The following is a 23,088-nucleotide window of genomic DNA, read 5'->3' as shown; positions in this document are numbered from 1 at the left end:
ATAATTGACATTTATACTTGTGGTGTTTTCTGCTGCACTATAACTCACGTCACTCCAGGAAGCATGGCTGCAGAAAACTGCAAACACCCCAAGTATGTCTCTATAACACTCACACATCATAGTTAAAGGTTATTGCAACAAATAGGATTTGTCTAGTGACACTGTTTTAATTTGAAACCTAAATACATAGATCAACACAACTGTTTTTTTTTATGTTAACGACATTTTCTTGGTGTGCCCTGAATAGTATATGTCATTCATTGAGTTTCAAAACTTGATTGCAATAACTACAGATATCCTAGCTTAGGAACTTCATTAGTTGATTTTGACTATACATGTATGTGTCACTCTCTTCAACTATTGAAAAGACACAGTCACGTTCCACCAGCAAGGGTTCTATGCTACATATCTCCTGGTTAGTAGTGATTATGATAATATGAAATATATTTTGGTATTTGTAGAATAACGAGCAAGTATTCATATTAAACAATGTAAACAAAGGAAAATATCCCATCCATTAGCACAGGTAGAAATACTTTTGTGGTTGTGCTGCAGTGCCTTTTGTCAGTTTTTATATATAACTCCTACAGTTGCTATGCCAATCAAACTACCTCAGCTATTGAACAGTTTGATTGAAAGGAATGATAGAATACCAGGTGATTCACAAGAATAATAGATGTATGGTAGTGTGTAAAACCTTTGAATTGCACTTTCACATTTATTCTATAGACGTCCATGAAGTCAGTTCATCATTCAATGTGTCCAATTCAATAGATAGTATGGTCATTATGGAAAATGTGTTTGCCATATGTGTGTACTGCATGATAAAGATGAGAAAGATGATTAATTTACTATCTTGTTGTCAGTATAGCTGTACATGAAAGATGAATCCATGCACTGGTACAATATGCAAATGATACTTGCCAAGTATACATGTACTATGAATTACATGCATGATCCAGTTTTGTTGTATAATGTCCATGTACAAGCCAAGTTATTGCCTTTGAACAGAAAATATGGGTTATATACCCTGGCTGTTCTATGTCATGACATGCTGTATCTACATGTACCTCACTATGGTCAAAATATGAGCCAAAACTTTCTGACTTGGCAATGTTTCCCCTGAATTTTCATATTATGCTGGCAATGGTATACAACTATTTATTCTCCACTATTTTTCTTTGTGTACACAGAAAATACTTGTGACTTAAAGGTTTTCTTACTGTTTGTCTCTTGACACATAGTGACAAGGTCCCTTATGTCACCTTATTTTCCTTGGCTGACTACCGAATAATAATATCGTGGAATAACACCTAATTACAATGCTATAAAAGTTAGGTTATTAAAATATTCCAGTTCATTACCTTGAATCATAAAATCAATTTATGTTTGTGCTAATTTAGCTCAAAATGGCTAGAAAGTCTAACTCACTTTGCATTTCAGCAGGTTTTGTCAGCAAATAAACCAAAAGATCTAAACTGAGTGAACATGTTTAAATATATAGAATAAGTAATAAGGAAAAAAAACCCACAGACAACTGTTCAGAGCCTTTTCATTCATTTCTCTAATTTTAATTTTCTTCATTATGCAAGTAAATGGATTACATGTACCTGTGTTTGAAGAGACATCACAAAAGGCCAAAGGCCAGCAGAAATGCAATAATTGGAATTAATTTTTGTAATCTGCTTAATAACTGTTAGCCATGAAGTGTATTTAGTTAAATTGTGACTAAAGAAGGAATACCAATATAAAATGATTATTTATAAGCCACTGTATGAAACAGAAACTGGTGCTTTTTACCTGTAAACAACACAGAAAAAGTCAAACTAAATATGTTTGTAACCCAGTATCAATTTGGCTTATAATTTCTCAAAGTTTCATTGCATAATACTAGCCTGTCTACATTGCTGATCTGTGTCTATGATAGCTGTTGACTGCTGAGAGTAGGCGAAAGGTATCATATCATAGACATCTATACATAGACATAGATCAGTGATGCAGACAGGCTCTAGCCAAATGAACCTTAAATTTCAAATTATTCATAGTCTGTTAGGCTTAAAAATGTCAAATTTAGGTATAAACTGAAATTCTTTTGACAAGAATGGTATATTCATATATTATCTATTATCACATGTAGTAGTAACATAATTATAATGTAACAGTTATAGATTTACAGTATGTATAAAAATAGCCAACAAGAGTGTGTGTGTGTGTGTGTGTGTATGTATGTATGTATGTATGTATGTATGTGTGTGTGTGTGTGTGTGTGTGTGTGTATGTATGTGTGTGTGTGTGTGTGTGTGTGTGTGTGTGTGTGTGTGTGTGTGTGTGTGTGTGTGTGTGCGCGTGTGCGTGTGTGTGTGTGTGGACCCTTCACCTATACCTTTGTGTGTGGGTATAGAGTCTATGGAGTGTGTGAAAGACATATTACTTTATATATATATATATATATAGAGGGTACTTACACTTAGTAAATACAAATTGCTACACAAAACAATAATACTGTAAGGAATTGCCCAAAGTAAATGCTTTCTTGGCTGGAAAGTAATTTATATGATTTGCAACATTATTAGATTAGAAATAGACAAACTTGGGTCAAGGTGACATTAAATAAAGAATTTTCCTCTGGATATTTTCACAGTAAAACATCTCAATTTCCTATACTTTAAGTATTTCAAGGCTGCACCAAGAAATTGAAGGAAGCTATAAAAGCTTGTATATGATATGCTTGAATTGTGAGTTAAATGTCAGATGCCTTGGGGCAGTAACTATGATGATTCAGAAATTACCAATTCATTTACCTGTGTGATGCGTACGGGAGTAAAAAGGGTAAAACAGTTCTATTGATAGGGATGGATGGTTTAATGATGTATCTATTTATACATGTTGATTACTAATACTAAAATACTGACTGTACTCTACGTATTTTTTTTAACATGGGAAAACTTGGATTGAACATTTTACTGAATGTACACAGTTCTTGCACACACTGTGTTATATTCGGATGTACTCTGTGTGTGTGTGTGTGTGTGTGTGTGTGTGTGTGTGTGTGTGTGTGTGTGTGTGTGTTTGTGTGTGTGTGTGTGTAGGTGGCTGGGGTAGGTGGGTATGTATGTGTATGTATGTGTGTGTGTATATATGTGTATGTATGTGTGGGTGGGTATGTGTGTGTGTGTGTGTGTTATACAATCTATATACACACATGATATAGATAATATGCATACAAGTTGCTTGTGACCACAATAGTATAAATCTTGTAGTAATAGCGAGGTCTCTGACTTGTTTCTTATTTATGTTATATATATTATACATGGTTTTACCTTTAAAAATATTACAGCATATCCATCATATTAATATATATATTAACACAGATTTGATATATTATTGATATTAATATGTTGTACTATTATATATCATGTACATATTCTTCACAAATCACCTCTTCAACTATAGCAGTGATCACAATTTTTCATGTTGTGTCCATTTTTCAGTAGCTCAGTGACATCTACTTTTTTTAAATAAAATGTAATCCAATTTCAGTGACTATTAAAGTCCTCTTGATTGATTAAAATGTATGTTGTAGTTTAATTTCATTGACTGGATGCACTGTTAGATTTCATGTCTTCATTCCAGTTGATGGGTGCATTGCCTCCCTCCAGAGAAATAAAACCCATGTCACTGTTCCTATATCCTCATCAATATGAATGAGATTTGATTTGAGACAAAATGTCACCAATTCTCCTGTGTATAATTAAATTGAAGGGTATTTCTGTCTCCCCTGGTTTGCTTCAACACTAATTTGTTTAAAGCGATCAAGGTTTCTCACAACATACATGGGAACAAATGTTATTATCTTAAAAGCTCTACTACCACTACTACTGCAACTACTACTACTACTACTACATGTACCGGTACTACTAGCTATAACTTATTGCTACATGTAGTAGTTGTTTTAAATTTGTGCTTGTTGCTCAAAACATTTACTAATTCAGAAATGGTTCAGTTCCTTCTAGTTTAGTTTTAATTCCCTATACCGATATGTAGTATCGTATTATAGTTTATTATAGTGACATGCAGATATTTTCCCTGAAATGAAGAGCTCAAAAAATATAGATGTAATTTTCTTGGATGAATTTAATAACTGTTTTCAACTTTACTATTGAAACTGTCTTCATGTACTTGTCCTAGAAGTGTTTGTATTCCCATGACTGTTAGTGTTACTACTACTAGCTGACAGGCTTTGTCAAGTCACAGCAAATGACACATTAAAATAATAAACAGTGTGTATGGGACCATACCCATTGGTCATAGTCTTATACCATTTGACAATACATATTACAATGTAATATCCTCAAGTGACACTCACTATTTTAATTGTCACTACTGCTACTACTACTACTACTACTACTACTACTACTACTACTACTACTACTACTACTACTACCACCACCACCACCACCACCACCACCACCACCACCACTGCTGCTAGTTCTATTGCTACCGCTACCCCTACCGCCACTGCCACCAACACCACTACCACCACTATCACTGGCACAACCGCGCTGCTGCTGCCACCACCACCACCACCACCACCACCACCACCACTACTACCACTACTACTACTACTACTACTACTACTACCACTACCACCACCACCACTGCTGCTACTGCTATTGCTACCACTACCTTTACCTCCACCGCCAACACCACCACTACCACCACTATCACTGCCACAACCACGCTGCTGCTGCCGCCACCACCACCACTACCACTACTACTACTACTACTATTACTACTACGAGTACTACTACTACCACTACTACCACGACTTCTACTACACTACTACCACTACTACCACTACCACTACCACTACTACCACTACCACTACTACTACCACTACCACTCCTACTACTACCACTACCATTCCTACTATTACTACCACTACTACTACTACTACCACTACCACTACCACTACCACTACTATTACTGCTACTACTACCACTACTACCACTACCACTACTACTACCACTACCATTCCTACTACTACTACTACTACCACTACCACTACCACTACTGCTATGTGAATAGAAGACCAGCCAATTTCATGTACAACTTTCATTGTTATATCCATAATACACAATGACTCATAGTACCAAGTATCACATATTTACTACACATTAAATTTCATCCAAGAATTCATAAATTCATACACTGTGAATCATGCAACTTTGTTGAACATGTTTATCTTCAAATCTGGCTTTGTATTTGTCTTCTTCATCCAGGACAGAATAAGGCCTGTTGTGATGTGTTTTCAGTCTAAGTTGTGTAAACTTTATACCATCTTCATACAAAACACATAATTATTTGATGTTCATAACATGTACAATGGACAAATTCATTTTCTTTTTTAAAATGCAACCTCTACATGCATGTCCTTGTTACTTTGTTAGTGTTAGAGCTATTTCATTTCAAAGTTACAGTTGTACGTACCTCACTTTTCTAGGCAAGCTGGGGTTAACAGGGGTCAAAAGATATATCTATAGCATGTATTTGGTTTTAAAATTCACCTCAATTCATTCCGTGTGACAGTTCATGTGTAAATTTTGTCAAGTGGCTTGACATACTGTTTATAATCTAACACTAGTGTACATTGTATATATAGTCAAATACCAAACAGAGCAGGGCATACACATGGAGACATAAACACCCAGAATTTTCCATGTATTGTTAGAATTTCAGTAATTACTGATTTAAAGTTGGCTACCTGATCTAAATCTCATATCTCAAACAAATCTCTTTACTGGCGTGCAATGTCACATCAAAGTGTAAACCTTAGCAATGCTTAATTTCAAAGTCTCTATTCTGTTCACCTTTAGGCAGTAAACATCAATGAGGTCTGCAGGTATATGTATATAGCCCAATCAATCTCACCTTTTGTGATTGATTGGTTTCATGGGCACTCAGGGAGAAATAAGATCACAGCAAATATGGGCAGTTCAAAGCTGACTCTGTAACATGATTCATGGCAAAGACTGAATATAATCAGGGGTTGTTGATTTTCAAACAGAGATCAATATTTTTTCATTAACTATGTAGTGTGTTTGGCTGAAATTATAGACTGGGTTTACTTACCTTTGTCACATATCGTTTTCAAATCCATTAATCTGTGGTAAAAGCATGCATGTACACTATAACTAGGTCTTTGATTACTGTACTATGTCATCTAGTTGAATCAGCATGCAGGCAATTTAACTTATTTTAACAAAATCTGATTTCAATTTTAGAACTGCTCTAATTTCAGACACAGGATTGTATATTTAATTGTCTGATATACATATTTTAGGCAATTAAGCTTACTAAGAACCACTAACAACAGGCTAATATTTATATTTTTTTTATGTATTTGAACAGGTAATTTGATTGTAGATGTGTTTTTGAAAACACATATAATTCCAGACAGAAGTAAATTTCTGATTTACATATTTAATTATCTGATTTGCATATAGATTAGGTAGTGAAACTAGCTAATAATTACATTTGTGAGAATTAGCAGCACAGAGGCATTTCTGATGACAATGAATCATATCACATTTATGTAAAAGGTACATGTGGTGACTTTGCTAAGCCTGATACTCAGTAGTTTACATTGGATTTATATCTTGGGTAGATTAAATGCTGAAAGACATTTTGTGTTTTTCCACATGTATATAAGCCAGCATACAAGATGTTAGTGGCAAGTAACGTTGTATTACATCTGTAGCTTTCACTGCATTTTGCAGGTGTTTACGTTTTGTAAGTATTTTCTTTCGTCTCTTTCAAATCCCCCCGTCCCCCGAAGAAAAACAAAACAAAAAACAAAAGAACCCAAACAAAAAAACATAAAAAATCCAAAAACAAAAACAAAACAACACCCATCAAACAAGCAAAAACAACCCATCTAAAGCCTGGGAATATTTTGTAAAAGTTGTGTAAAAATTAAAAGTTGACGACCATTTCAAATTAATCTGGCTAAGAAAATCCTGTCTGAATTATAAATTTCTATAGTCTATGATATTTCAGGTTTATTGAAATCTTTCATACAACGTGAGATATGACTGGATTTGTGGACATTACGTTGAAGGAAATTTTGAAAAATGTTCATATTCATATATTACTTGTAATAGAATTACTAGAAGACATTTATTTTTAAGGACAGATTGAGGAAATGGATACAGCTGAAAGTGAATGTACACCGCTTTTGTTTGTACAGTGTTTTGAACAACAACAAAATATTTCAGCATGTTTTAAAATCCTAAAAGGCTATTATATTAAAGTAATGAAGCATTGAGTAACAAAGTGGTTTGGGTAAAACAGTAATCGATACTTGTCTTCAGAAAGCAATGTTGAGTAGCAATGACTTTTAACTGTACTACTAATCCCAGAAAGCAATGCTGCGTAGCAATGACGATAGATTTTAACTGTACTACTAATCCCAGAAAGCAATGCTGTGCAGCAATGACGATAGATTTTAACTATGGTAATCTCAGAAAGCAATGCTGCGTAGCAATGAACAAACATATTCATGATGGTATGCTGATTTCATGCTTTACTAGATGTGAATATAATCTGTAATGACTACAGACTGATTGAAAAAAACTTTCCTCAGGCCTGTACAAGAGTAATCCTGCCTTGAGAGAGATCATCTTGGTATTGTGTTCAATCTGTGTCCTGTGATGATTCTCTACACAAGACTTGGTCTCTGTTCATGATTTGGTCTCAGGACATGACTTGGTCTCAATATATGACTTGGTCTCAGTACATGACTTGGTCTCAGTACATGACTTGGTCTCAGTACATGACTTGGTCTCAGTACATGACTTGGTCTCAGTACATGACTTGGTCTCACTACATGACTTGGTCTCAGTACATGACTTGGTCTCACTACATGACTGTCTTAGTACATGACTAACTTGGTCTCAGTACATGACTTGGTCTCAGTACATGACTAACTGTCTTAGTACATGACTAACTTGGTCTCAGTACATGACTTGGTCTCAGTACATGACTTGGTCTCAGTACATGACTTGGTCTCAGTACATGACTAACTTGGTCTCAGTACATGACTTGGTCTCAGTACATGACTAACTTGGTCTCAGTACATGACTTGGTCTCAGTACATGACTTGGTCTCAGTACATGACTTGGTCTCAGTACATGACTTGGTCTCAGTACATGTACATGACTAACTTGGTCTCAGTACATGACTTGGTCTCAGTACATGACTTGGTCTCAGTACATGACTAACTTGGTCTCAGTACATGACTTGGTCTCAGTACATGACTAACTTTGTCTCAGTACATGACTTGGTCTCAGTACATGACTTGGTCTCAGTACATGACTACATGTAACTTTATCACCTTTTCATGTGTGTTGTTTTCTTCTGTCATAGAAATTCAAAATTTCCTGTGTAGTAATAAATAGAATGAATACAAGAGATATTTAATTGGCATATGTACAAAATGTACATAACCTGTCCTGTTGGTGCATTATGTTTATATTATCAGCAGTATATAGATGGGTACAAAAACAGTATGCATCTTCAACTAATTATGTACCCCAGCAGGCTTTTAAAGAAATTTGATTCAAGATGCTCATATTGTCACATTTTTAGTTGACATAGAGCTATTAATGGTATTTCTATTGTCGACTGGTTTGTATGCTGTACCGAAACAAAAACTTTTTAAAATGTCTTTTGGTCCAAAAAAGGCTGTGGATGAAATTTTGATTGTTTGATGAATGTATATAATTATCAGAAATTTATAAGTACATTCAGAGGTTTTGAATATTTGTTATGAAATAAGTTTGATGTACTAGCTCTTATGATATCATTGACCCAGTTTTCAAAACCATATGCCATCGTGGGAATCAAATTGCTGGCAGACATTACATTTCTTGGTGAAGATAATGAAAGCTTTCAATTCTTTCAGCCGTGTTGGTACCCCAAGGTGGACTTAAAGTTCAAGACTGTCAGATTATATTGTATAAATGCACTGAGATGTATTCATGCATACATGTGGCATCCACCATGACCCGTAGCTATGTCAACTATAGCAGGGTTACAAAATATTAGCATTACTGGAATTCCCACAGGAGTATACATATAAGATATATATCCCTGTATCTTTTTAAGTTTATACATACTGTACTATTTCTAGGTCAACAGACATGATATATACTACACGTTTTGGCTCAGTTTACTATATGATTATTTATTCATCTTTAGACCACAGGCCAAAATGACAATTCCATAATTTAATGAAAAACAGAATACAGAATAACAGGTTGTAAAATGTTGTAGAAACTCATAAACTTGTCAAGCAATATCAAGCATCCATATAAAATTCTTGTCTTAAATCCATAGCTTAAAGAAACAAATTTACCAAGATTCCTCAGCACAGTTGTAGATTTAGACCTCAGCAAATTATAGAATTTATCATGGGTTGGAAAATGTCTCAGTAATTTGGTAGGAGTAATTTGGCTCAATTTAGTAATCTGTTGAAAGCTTTTTGTATAGGTAGCCTGATTTGCATAATTGATGATAAAGATTTATGATATAGCTAAAGATAAATAAGGACACATCAATACTCGATTTCTAATAAAGATTTTTAACTTTAGATTTTTGAGATAATTTTTTCTTTCAGTGTGCTCTAAATGTAATGGAAACCATTCATTATTTTAGTACTACGAAGTATATGATAGAACCCCATGATGTATGAGTACAAGTGTGGCGTACTTGCGATATTTCCATGAGCACTTGCAGTATTCTATGTGGCTGTACTTTAACCAGCATAATGATTGAACATGCTCAGAAAACACTGCAAGCATGAGATTAGATACACTGAGTACCCATACTGGAACTAACATGACATTGGGTTTTGTTATTACATATGTTTATTGAAACTTCTCACTCATTTGCATACCATTTGCATAGAGGTATGCAATTATGTTTTTGGTATTGCACTGTAGTGCAGATACCACTAGTATGTACACACGCACTGGTGCAAGTAATCTCTGGTGCTAATATAATAATAGTTTTTAAGATACACTTTTCTTTTGCTTTGTTATTTTATGTTGAATGATTAAAATGAAACATACAATGTACAAGTCATTATTTCCTGTTGTTTGTATATTTGATGTGATTTCCATATATTTTGTTGATGTCCAGTATTGAAAGCTGTTGAATTTCAACTCATTTGAAATGATTTTTTTCTTGTCTTGTCTTACAGTTAGTATTAACTGGTCTTGTTGGCCTGTATTTCTGTGCAACAAGTTTAGAAGCATATTCTGGAAGTGTAAAAGCTTTTCTTGTTAAGGTAAGATGCTAAAAGTCAATAAATCTAACATTTAAATGGAATTTCTTGTTTTTTTCCAAACTTTATTTCTGCATTTAAACTTTATTTTAGAGTAGAATTTGAAAAATACTGTTTATCAATTCTAGTATGTTTGAAAGGTTGTTGAAAAATGATATTTCTGTAGATGTACTCTGGTTTTTATGCACCTGTTAGCTTACAAGTAAAGAGTATATTGATCTGGACAGGATAGAATCCACTAGAGAGGTGACATACATTGCATAAAAAACTTTAGATATCATTGATGGGCATGTCTAGGGATTTGATGGATATCACCCATGATTTGTATAGATGGTTGCCACGTTCCAGGTAGATTTGCAGCAGCGTTATTTTCCACAAATGTAGCCATATTAAAGTAGAACACTTGTGTAGTAATTCTAGTAGTGTTGTAGGTAGTAGTAGGCAGTAGCGCTGCTTGTAATGATTATTACCGGTACGTTGTTACTAAATTTAGACATGGTGCTCATGTAAAAGCTTTGCCTTTGTAAATTTTGAATGCTGCTTTCGATGATAAGAATAATTGATTGGACTACAGCTTTCTAATGACTCATGTACACTTATATACAAAATGTATATTCACTGCATTTATTTGCTATAATGACATAATTATATTTTATTTCCCAATGTTAATTATTCTTTCTTGAGCTAAGGAAACTCTGAGTAGTGGCCTTGTAGTCTTGACAAAACCCTTATGTCATGGCTATTTTGATGAAGTCTTTGTAGAAACCAACTGTTCCTATAGTACAACATCTTAAAATAAAGTGAAATCTGTCAGATAAAGGTCTCGCATTAGACTCTAGGAATTAAATTTATCAACATTATTCACATTGCAGTTTCATTTTTCCATTCAATATACATTGATTCGGACAGCATTTCTGGTAAATGTAGAATGAGATAAATTTCTGATACACAATATCAGCAACTTTCTAAGGTACATCTGCACGTAGATCAAATTATTTTTCTGAGCCTGTTCATTACATGTAAACAGAAAATATTTCTGTGAATACATTTAGTTTTAGAAAGAGTAACACTGAAATAAAGCACTTTGTCTATGTGCTACAATCGTTTATAAATGTGTAAAAGTTGGCTGTTTCAATTGGTTTATTTACAAGCCATGGCATGTGGCTTTTCTAATGTGGTCAATTAGTAAATGAAACAGTATACATTTACACACTTGATATGGATGCTACAAACAATTGTGGTACATACAGAAAACACTTTAATTTGTTGTGTTGGGTTGTAATAAGTGATGCACATATTTAGACCAGGATCTGAAGATTTTTCTGCACATGTACATGTGTAATCCCCAGTACGTACTACAAGCAGTTCTAGTATTATTTTGACACTTGACTTTAGCATTTCAAAAAAAACACTGGAACTTTTAGTTGTTAGCAGGTGTATCTCCAATTTCTATCTCCATTAATAATGTAATACTTTAAGGAGATTTCACAACATGCCAGCTCCATTTGGAGTGCTGTTGCATACAACTAGTTTGTACTGTATTCCTGAAAGTTCAATATTAACCTCAAAAAGAGACAAATGTCTGCCTATTTCACCACAGTGTAATTAATTGAAGAGGAAAAATATACTACAGCTATCAATATAACTATCAATACTTTCATACCACTTCTAAGAAGTGCAGCAGATGAAATAATACATACAATTTGGTGTCCAGCAATCTATTACAAAAATGTAGTTGCAGGCTTACGGTTGTACATGTATATGAAGCTCAGGTTGAGGTTGCAATTATGTATAGTTGTAGCTGGTACATTGTATAGACAAGAATAGCCACACATACACACTGCTTCTTGGTTTCAAGGCTATCAGTTGATGACTTTTGCTGTCACTCATGATGAAGTGCCTGGTCAGATGTCAGAACAACAGGTCAGTTAGGGTTTTAATATGTTATGTCATAGACCAACCTGGATAGATAAAATATAAATGTATCACACACATTGCTGATAGAGATAACATACCATACTGTAAGTAGTAAATATGTACAGGTTAGAGCTATTGAAGATGTTTGAATTAATGGTGTCTTTGATCAAAGTAAATTGTAGATACTATCTTCATAATGAATGTGAAGCCATAATGATAGCTTTAAAATAATTACCATAAAGTGTGGTAGACTATTCTATATTTTATTGCAATAAATAATATTTTGTAAGATGTCAAGAGATGATTGATGATTAAATGTCACCATACCAATATGTTTATCATTTATTACAGGATGTTAGAATCTAGAAACATCTATTATAAGCTAACTTTAAGTGTTTTGTTTTACTCTCGACAATTGGGCCAATTGGTATCAAAAATAGCCTCCTCTAGGGTTTCACAGAGTGGTAGTATTTCATTACAGCTTTGTATAGCAACTGATTGTATTAGACATCTAGATATCTGAAGTATGCTAGTAAACAAGTTAGGTTAATTTTCTCTTATTCACAAATAGACACAGAAGACAAGTAAAGTAGGAGTGTATGTCAGCCATGTTGAACAATTCCACTTGGTAATTTCTGGTATAGCTCAGAGTTGGCTATCTGACTTGATAGTGTCATTCACCAGAACAAGTAGTCTCTGGGCTGTTTCTGGTGTAAAATATGTTGTTGATTTTAGTGTATATATGTGTAAGATAAATTTGATGTTCTGGCCAGTTGCTGAGCTGATGTACTAGGTATAACAGGGTTTAGAAAGACTATAATTATACTAACATGATAACCTAAATATAGTGTATTATATCAGGCTGTATGTATATCATTGTCCTCCTGCCCAGCTGTGATGTCTGATTATTGTTTTGGATGAATCAAACGTACTACATACATGTACAGCAATATTTTTATTGCCAATTTGTCACCATTGGAGAAAAGTACTAGTCATTTTACAGATAAATTATTATCTTCAGAATGCTAACTTAGAGTTGAAGTTTAATTAGCATGAAAGGCTTTGTTAGTTCAACACCTACTGGTGCTTTATTGATATTGTTTTTTTGTCTGTTGCCACATTCCATTGTTGTAAAATCACAGGCCCCTATGCAGTAATGGCTGAGATGTACTGCAAAGAGGTTATTTTTCATTGCGTCAGTGGAAAAATATGCTCCAACTTGCAATAATGTGACCTTGACATTCTGTGAGAAGGTCGTTTGTCTCAACACTTTACAGAGTGGAAATAAATGCCAATAATCTTAATTTATACTTATATACATGTAACAGAGGCACCATTTAATTTTAGTGGTGTTTTTTTTAAGTTTCTTATTTTCCAGCAAGTATTTTAAAACATGAATGAATGATAATTGATAATTTTTGTTAATTGTTATGTACATGTAATTTTGTTGATGTAAATATACTGATAAAATGTCAGACTGTTATCATAAAAACTGTATAGTTTATTACACATATAGTAGTCATTAGGATGAAAGTATAGTGATGTCATAATGATACAATTATACATGAAGGTTATTCCATTATGCTGATGTGAAAGATCATGGTATATCTTTCTTCATCTTTTAGGTGTGCATAAATCTAAGTAATAGTAGTACAAAAAATGTATGGAAACAAGTTATTTGCCCTTTCTTCTTCCATAGTTAAATTTGTAACTAAGTCTGGAATCCATGCTGTCCTCAGAGAGTTCAATTTAGTGCCATAACAAATTATCAAGTCCATGTAATTAACATATGCAAAATAGCATCAGAGGTCACATTCAAGCTATGAAATGCCTTTATTGAAATTACTGAGGCCTTTTCATTTTATATATAAAGTCTGTAACTTTGCCTAAGGCCACAGGTTGACATGACCTAGTTAAGACTTTTTATAAACAACAGGGGGTATTTAATACTGGACTGAACCATGGCAATGCTGACAACCATAATTATGAAAAACTGCATTTTCTCTCCATGTAATTGTAGTTACATAATTACAAGGCATACGTCTCCTGCAGTGTCAAATGTATTGTGTGGATTCACAAATGGAATACGTACTGCATAAAGGGTGGCATTTGCAGTATTTGAAGAGGTTTGTTGACACTGACAGTTTAGTACAGATACATGTACAGATAACTTTAGGTGCATTATATTGACACTAATACAGTTGTCATATCAATGGACAGATAACATGTTTCAGTCTATTTACTGACTGGGTCACAACCAACTTCTGTGCATGAATAGTCCGTTTTGTATATGTGGAGTCATGGATGTAATGAGTTTATTCACTGACTATCCGGTAGACTCTTATGAACTGTCAGGTATACAATTACAGAACCTGACAGCATCCCTTACCTGTATGTACATTGTATGATCAGTATTTAACCTTAAAACATGTTTTCAAAGTATGAATGATGAATACTTGTAATCATTTCAAAATGATAAAATGATATTACATACATTTAATGTTATTGTTCATAGACTATATGTCTTCCCTTCATATGACAAATTGATAAGCTAGCAAGTTGTTAATTAATTGCTTTAAACATGACAATGAAGTCACTTGTCAGTGCAGTAGTATTATGAATAATATGAGGTTATTACCTGATATTACCTCTTCATTCATTGTATTGGCATTTCTGCATATTGACATGAGTTGTAGAGACAAGTGTCATGTCGCAGAAATGGATGAACAGTGATGCAACGAATGAAGATGTGATAACGGGTATCGGTTTATCCTATGCCTATGCCCAGGAATTCAAAGAGGATACATGAAAAAATAAAAAGAGCACAGCCTGCTATATGTGTGTGCTTTCATGCATCTCACGACTCTATTGTCAGGTGACATTCATATGCATATAGTCTGCTGACTGTGTCAACCTGCTTCAGTGAAATACAAGTTTCGTAGTAGTGTAGATTCTCTAAAAGTTTCAGAAAATGCTTTAAAAAAGTTTAAAATGTTAATAAAATGTAGGTAGTAGACCACAAGCATAACTTCTGCAGTACATTAGTGTGGTACATGTAGTGTACACATAGTAGATGGCCAACACTTCGTCTGCGATACTGTTGTGAAATGAACATACCTGTCGAGCTACAGTGTGGTTATGGATTTGTAGATTTAATGTACGAAAGTATCATTTGGGTATGGATATTTTCATCCCCAATTTTTGAAAGGTGTGTCGGTTTTGTAGTTATATATGATAATGTCAGTGTTGAAGATCAACCACCATTTTGTATGTTTATGATTGGAACTGCTGTATGTTGTCCAATCAGAAAGGCATATTTGATGACATTTAACGTTTCATATCAGAAGTGATATTTTGCCTTATACGTCATCAGCGAATGATTAATCAGGGCATAGGTGTATGATAATAAGAGTTTTATATGAATGAATGTTGTTTAACTATTAATACTAAATGTTTGCAGTATACAATATAGAGGAAGTCTGACTTGAAGCAATAACAGTCATTTTATACAAAAAATTGAAAGTGATGGATTGTCCTGGTTTTATTCTCTCTAATTATTCATCTCTATAAGTGTGCATTGCCTTTAATTTGTATTGGAAGAGGAGGTGTTTGCTTGAGTGCCGAAGGCAATGTAATTTCAATTCAGACGACATCAAATGAAAACGCACCGTTGAAAAAATCATTGAATTTCGTGTACGCTTATTTTATTTGCTGGGAGAAACTCCTGTGGGTGTTTACTTTAGTTTATTTCTGTTGCTGTCATTTCAACTTTTATAAGGGAAAGGACATTTGGTATTATCTAACAGCAAATATACACTGTGGGAGATATTTAGAGAGAGAAAATGAGATGAAATGGAAATGGCCAAGAGTTAGAAATAACTGCAGATTAATGAAATTTGTCTGTGGTATAAAACATTTGTAAGTAGGATGGATAGAGATGTGACTGTTATCTGACCTGCTTTGGTAATTGTTCCTTGAGGAGAGTACTGATTGAAAAAAGAAGATTTTGAAATTCAATAACAACTGAATCTTAGTTTATAATTTGCTCACAGCAATAAAGCTGTTTGTACAGACTTTCAATAGTTGTATCTGTGTAGCAACAACTTTAAGTCTCAGTGTACACAGTAGGTTATCGGTGGCCGAGTGGATACCGGTATACCACTGGCCTCTTACCACTGTGGTTGGGGTTTGTGCCCTGGTCTACATGTGTTTGATTATTGATATAAATTTGTCTTACTGTAACGCAAGTAAGTTCAATGTGACTCTACCTAATTAATAGCTACATCTTGAAGCAATGTTGGACATGCGCACTTTGTTATCAACAATGTGTATAAATTATATGAAATTTGAGCTTGTGTTATTAAGATATTGCCTAATTACCAAAATAATTAATTATGCAAATGATTCATTTAAACTAGAAGCTAAATCAGGAAGTTTTGTAGATTCAGTTATATGCATGCCTGTGATACTTAACGATCATAAATAGTATTATTTGGGTATGGATATTTTCATCAAAATTTCCTTGTTTTGAAAATTCCAGTGTTGTGGCAAACGCCATATCCCCGATGATTGGCCACCATTTTATTTAAGTTTGTTTATGTTCAGAATCGTTGTGTTTTGTCCAATCAGAGAGGTGTTTTCTGATGACGTTTATGTGAATATCATGACGTTTAATGTCCCATATCAGAAGTGACATTTTGTGTTAAACGTAACAAGGAGTGATTGATGTGAGCATACATGTAGGTATATGATAATAGGTGTTATATCCTGTTTTAATATCATTATCAATTCATGCTACAGTAGTATTCCTATTTAAAGCAAATTAGTTTCAAAATTGTCATTAGTTGTGTACAAAAAAATACACAACTTGATATACGTGTGTATCAGATTGGTGTATTCATACTGTCACTAATCTCTCGTGCATTGAGTATTTTTGTATTAGTAATAATTGTTTGTTGGATGACAAGATATGACTCAATAATTCTACTTTATCCCATAGCATAAGATTTGCCTAATGTAGTATGACAGAAGTCCATTAAACTGAATTGATTCTACTCTCTTACAAAGGAAGTATTAGTAGATACAGTGTGTATTGTTATTTGTAGATTACTTTGGATTACTATAAACATCTAAAATCTCCTGTCCAAATCATAGAAAAGTAGGATTGCTTTTTAGCTGCATGTACTAGTGCTAGTAATTTGACAATGTTGTCAATTTAATGTCAGTATTTGGATCACTAGCAAGACTCATGATTTGGTTGTCATATCAAAGTAAAATCCACAAAATTAAAGACATGACCAAGGCCTTAATCAGGTAGAAAATAGGATTGTGTATATATGTTGTATAGGAACTTTAGATTACTGGTAATGGCTTAGAAAATGTAGATGTTCAAGTATTCATAGAGAGCAATAACAACATAAAGGAAAACACTTTGGGGGCCTCCAATAACTTTGCCAGAAAGGACGAAAACAGGACTTCACTTTATACATGCATGTACATTGTAAAGTAAAGTTTAATAGGAACATTACTTTGGTTATAATATCAAGTTTCAATTAATTTGATGACTTTGGTACTTTTTACAAAACTATTGTGAAATAAATGAAGCATATTATTTGTGAGATAGTAAAAAGATACACATGTACAGTAAATGAATGTACCATATCTCTGTGCTCAGGACCTAGTGTTCTTTATGTCAAGGCATGTTTCTTCTTTAGTGTAGCATTGCTGTGATACCAGCAACTTTTGCAGTAAATGGTGTGTTTTATGCAAGTCAAAATGATATTTTTTAAAATGAAAATATGTTTACACACTGTCACTTTATATAGGAACTGGGGATTGGGAAGAATTGCAAAATGTTGTCCTGTATGTATTAATCAGTTTGTTTTTCTCTTCACAGGCAACGTGTTTGGTTCTTTCAACATCCTGTATTTTCATTGCATTGAGTGCTAGTGCTTTTACTGGTATTCATGGAGCTGCCATCATAAGTTTTCAAGATCGATGTGAACATATGAAATCCATAGATCGTTGTCAGTGTACCAAAGAACACGAAAGCAGTGATTTAGCAAGACTCTACATTTACGAGGATACAAGAGATTGTGCCAATTTTCTTGCCAATTTGAAAACTTACTTGTTTTTTCAATGTGCACTGAATGCCATTGGGGGTTTTGCTTGTTTTTGTGTGGTCATCATGATTTGGAAACTTAGATATATGGAGTTCTATTCGGGACTCAGATTCTATTCCTATAGTGCTACTATACCCAATCATCCCTAGTCTGACCCCTCAACTCCACCCTATCTCACACCCCCACCAATTAATGGATCCAGACCTCCTAGGTTTCTATTTGTCGGCCAGTCAGAATAAGGCTCACATGGAAATACTCAGACTAGTGCTGATTCTTTCCTGTAGACCCATTCTGATTGGCTGTTTAACAAGCGGGAGACATGTCAGACAGTGGGAAGAGTTACAGCACAACTAGGGTTTCTTCTTCACCTGTAATGAAATTAGTTTGTTTTACATCATAGTACCTTAATAATTATTATAATAACTTTCTTGCCAGGTCCTATATTCTTTAAAAGAAGATCAACTCATGTAAAGTATTTTCTTTGTCTACTTGTAGTTCGAAATATGACAGTTAATACTGTATTTATTAGTATAAAGTCATATTTGAAAAAGAAGGAAAAACAAGAATATCTGGTGCCACGCTTCGTAGCAGAAACTAAATTATATGAAATAATGTAAATAAAATGATAGATTTTGAAATTACTGAATAGATAGGTAGAAATTAAAAGAATGAATTAATAAATGAATAAATAAATAAATAAATAAAATAAATAAATAAATGAATAAACAGTATTATGACAATTTTAATTCACAAGAACAATAATATCATAGTAATTTTGGAAGTTGAAATTTTGGTTTCAGTAATAGTGTGATGCCAAAGTATTTCAGGATGTACAATACATTATATTTAAATTAGGAGACATGGCATGTCAATTAAAAAGTAAAACACTCATAAAAAAAAGGTAAATGTGCTTTAATAGTGGTGGACAAGAAATAAAATATTTATTCATGTAAGGCATAGAGTAAAGGTTGTGTTATTTTTGACAGATCTATGTAACATGTTGTACTCTAGGGATCATGCCCTTTTTCTAAGCATAGGCTAAAGAAACACACTACCGTCAAAGGTAACAGCTGGTTTAGTGTGTTAGAAGCTGTTCATAGTGGTATGAATCCCTCCATTAGTCATCACAACAGAAAACAGTTCTGAATATCATTGAAATCATTAAATACAGAATTCAGTCAGGGAATTTTTGTTTGTTCAATTGTAGTCGAAAAGTAGGCTTTTATTGAAGAATCATGCATGATGAGCAAAATGCTGGTCTCAGATAGCAAGGACAAGCAGATAAATGTATTGACTAGTGATTAGATGTACTGTTTTAACATAGCAAGGCAGGCATGTATGTACGACTGAATATGTATAGTATGTGAACAGACTAGGGCAAGCATGTTCCTGGGGTTGAGTATGTATAGTACATTAAACAGAACAAGGCAAGCATGCATGTACCTGGGGTTGAATATATATAGCATGTTAGCAGAGCAGGGCAAACATGTACCTAGGAGTGAGTATGTATAATATGTTAGCATAGTAAAGCAAGTGAGCAAATTCAAGTGTCATGTTTGATCCATCTAGTATGAAAGTTATTGAACAAGGTGATAGTAGCCTCAATTAAAGCTATTTGTCCCAACATGATATCTCTTCATGTGTCTGTATTAGCTGTGAGAGATGATGACAACTTTAAAGATGTGCCTTTCAGTGCAATAATGACAGGTTTCCTATCTACATCGTTAGAAGGGCAGGGATAGTTCACTAGTTAGACATTGATTGCAGTCACCATAGACCACCTCACATTTGTCAGTAGATTTGAGAGTCAAAAGTTTCATTTTGAGCTGAGAACTTTCACTTGTGCAGCTGTATTTTTAGGATTCTTCTGTACATATATTTACATATATAAAATCAGTATAGAATTTACTAGCTAGTAAAGACAGGGGAAATGAATTATTAGTCTAATATGCAGAGTTAGAATTTTGTTTGAACACATAATTTTCATGTAAGGAGCTGGAATTTAGAGGAAAGAAATCATTCATATATGTAGTGATATTAAGTGATAGATATATTTGTAACAAATAAATCTTAAAGGTTACTAAATATGGACTTATGGTCAGACTCAATATGTTTAAAATCTGATTTATTGTACATTTTGCGATTTCTTTTTATCTGTTACACTTATACTGTCATTTGTTCTTTTGGGAGTGCTCATTACATACATCTGACACAACACCATAGGCGTTCCTGTACCAAATCTAAGTGCTTAATGAGTGAATTCACTCAATGAATGAGAATGCTTAATGAGTTGAAACATATGAGTACAGTACATCAGAGCACGCTGTACGAAAAGAGCATGAGCACAGAGCACAGACAACGATGGATGTTATCATTATTGTTTGGAGGTTTTCTTTCTTTCAATTTTGAACATTGAGTGTATATATTGTAAGACGGATTCTGATTGGCTACTCATAAGTACAAGATTTGGTACAGGAATGCCTATGGTGTTGTGTCAGACGTATGTAATGAGTGCTCACAAAAGAACAAACGACAGTAAACGTAACAGCCAAAAAGAAATCGTGAAGTGTACACTACATCAGATTTGAATCAGATTGGGTCAGACTGAAGAACAGTAGAACACATAATATATCATCAGTGATTTATGCCAAACTGTTCTGGAATGCTATCAAAGTGAGGGGAAACTGCAATATCAGGGTTAGAGATATTAAGAGTACAAGGCTATTAAAGGTTGTTATCAGGCTATAAGCTTTGTTCAATACAAAACGTTGCTTGAAGGCTGTACTACCTTGTACCCTGCAGTGTTCAGCATTTTCACCATTGTCAGTCATTGAACTATTTGTAGTGCTTTTATATTTACACCTGAAATATCAACTAGTTATGAAAATGAACAAATATACAGTCAAGTAATTATAGACATGAGTACGATAAAATAAGCATCAATGATCAAAAATCAATTCAAGAATTCTCTGGTAAATCAGTGGTTCACATGAGGGCAACAATATGTAATCAGATGAAATAAAATATAAATTGGCATCAATTCATTGTACTCTTATATGACTAGAAATCAGTGAGGCATGAACTGTGTATTAAATGGGTACACATGTAAATCTGTGGATTAACAATACTATTGATGGCTTTTAACTTATCCTTCATTGATAAATTCTTTGTATATCCAGAAATATGATGTTGAACATGATGCTAACATACATGTAAATGTACATGCTAAATATTGAAAATGATTTGCGTTGAATGTAGAGTTCATATAGATATAGATATAAAGTATATAACATGGTTAATAGTGATGCTTCCTACTGTCTGCATACTAGGTTGTAACCCCAGTGGTGGGAGTGTTGGGGATATGATGAGCTGTGGCTCATACTTGGGATGTTTTGGAAAATGGAGCTTTAACACTGAAAATAGAATTTCACACTTTGGTGGCCTCAAGATAAGATTTCAAGAGAATAGTGATAAAATGTGTTGATTGTCATTCAATTATTCAATTATATATTATATATATGGGGGGGGGGGGGGGGGGTAAGAATCTGTTTGTAAACTTCTGGAACTATACCAGGGACCTGTACTATTTTATAACTGCACAGGAATTGTATTTTCAGTGTGAATGAAATACTAGTAGTTGCTGATTGGTTGTTGGCCATTGAGAAATTATTATGGAGGTTATAATGGAGGGCACCTATTAAATCCCACTGATTGCATTTTGCTTTTCAAAACGAAATAACATTCTACACATGTGGTCCTTTTTCCATCATTCAAACCTGTGAAATAGTGCATGTTTTTATAATACTAACAGTCAACAATAACAGCTTTCGGCATTCTCATATCACCAAGACAACACATTTGTAATTGAAACTGTGTATTTTTGAAAAGATTAATCATATTACCTGGAATGTGATTTCTGTCTGGTTTAGATGTAATAATACCATGGTATCATTCTGACTGACTAGATTCTCATTTTATACACTATTACAATGAATGTCAGATTTGTAAAATATTCAGGACATGCCGCAAAGAATACTATGAAATATTAGATGCATTTATGTCATGCTTATAAAATGCTTGGTAATCAATTAATCATCATGATGGAATTTCTCATTTTACAGGATAGAAAGATTTGCCATAATATCTCATTTCATTGGTTTCTATGACGATTTGACAACTTACTTGCCAATTTCATGTAGAACTCAGACAATGCACCTGCCAATACTCTATGACTTATCTCTTTATGTGTTAACATTACATTGGCATGATGTATTTCTGAAATTGTGAAGATTACAAAGTTTCAAGAGAAGAATTCAGCTATGGAAATATCAGTTTGTCAAGTGCCAGGTTGTCAGTGTACTGGGTAGTTGATTGTATAGTATGCCTGTCATGTCTCTCACAGTAAGTATATTCAGTTCACATTTCAGCAAGTGCAGGTTTCCCCCTAATTACTTCAAGTACATGAAAGTCAGTGCATGCCAGTCACCTGCCTGTCACCTGAGATTACCCATATACGTTTACTTGATGATGGATGAGCCGAACTGACACAACTGTAACCTGATCACAATTCTGTCCAACCTTGTCTGAGAAAGGGAGATTAATTGACCTGAAATCCTATTGTCAGACATGATGATGCAAGTGCAAGACTAAAACTCATAACCATGGCTGATGACTACAAATACAAGACTATGATAGCATAAA

At 33.9% G+C, this 23,088-nt stretch overlaps 1 protein-coding gene across 3 annotated transcripts in view; it reads left to right on the top strand.

The window, feature by feature from the left end:
• Positions 1-21,902, top strand: part of LOC144441849 (sarcospan-like) — a 54,700-nt gene extending 32,798 nt beyond the window's left edge. For all 3 annotated transcript variants that reach the window (XM_078131127.1, XM_078131128.1, XM_078131126.1), the window contains exons 3-4: positions 10,265-10,351; positions 18,162-21,902. In XM_078131127.1, coding sequence (XP_077987253.1) covers positions 10,265-10,351; positions 18,162-18,536 — 462 coding nt within the window. In that variant the 3' untranslated portion in view covers positions 18,537-21,902. The remainder of the gene's footprint in view (positions 1-10,264; positions 10,352-18,161) is intronic.
• Positions 21,903-23,088: the final 1,186 nt, after the last annotated feature.

Source organism: Glandiceps talaboti, chromosome 1 (genome assembly GCF_964340395.1).
Source record: "Glandiceps talaboti chromosome 1, keGlaTala1.1, whole genome shotgun sequence".
Lineage (NCBI taxonomy): Eukaryota > Metazoa > Hemichordata > Enteropneusta > Spengelidae > Glandiceps > Glandiceps talaboti.
This window is presented reverse-complemented; position numbering and strand designations above follow the sequence as displayed.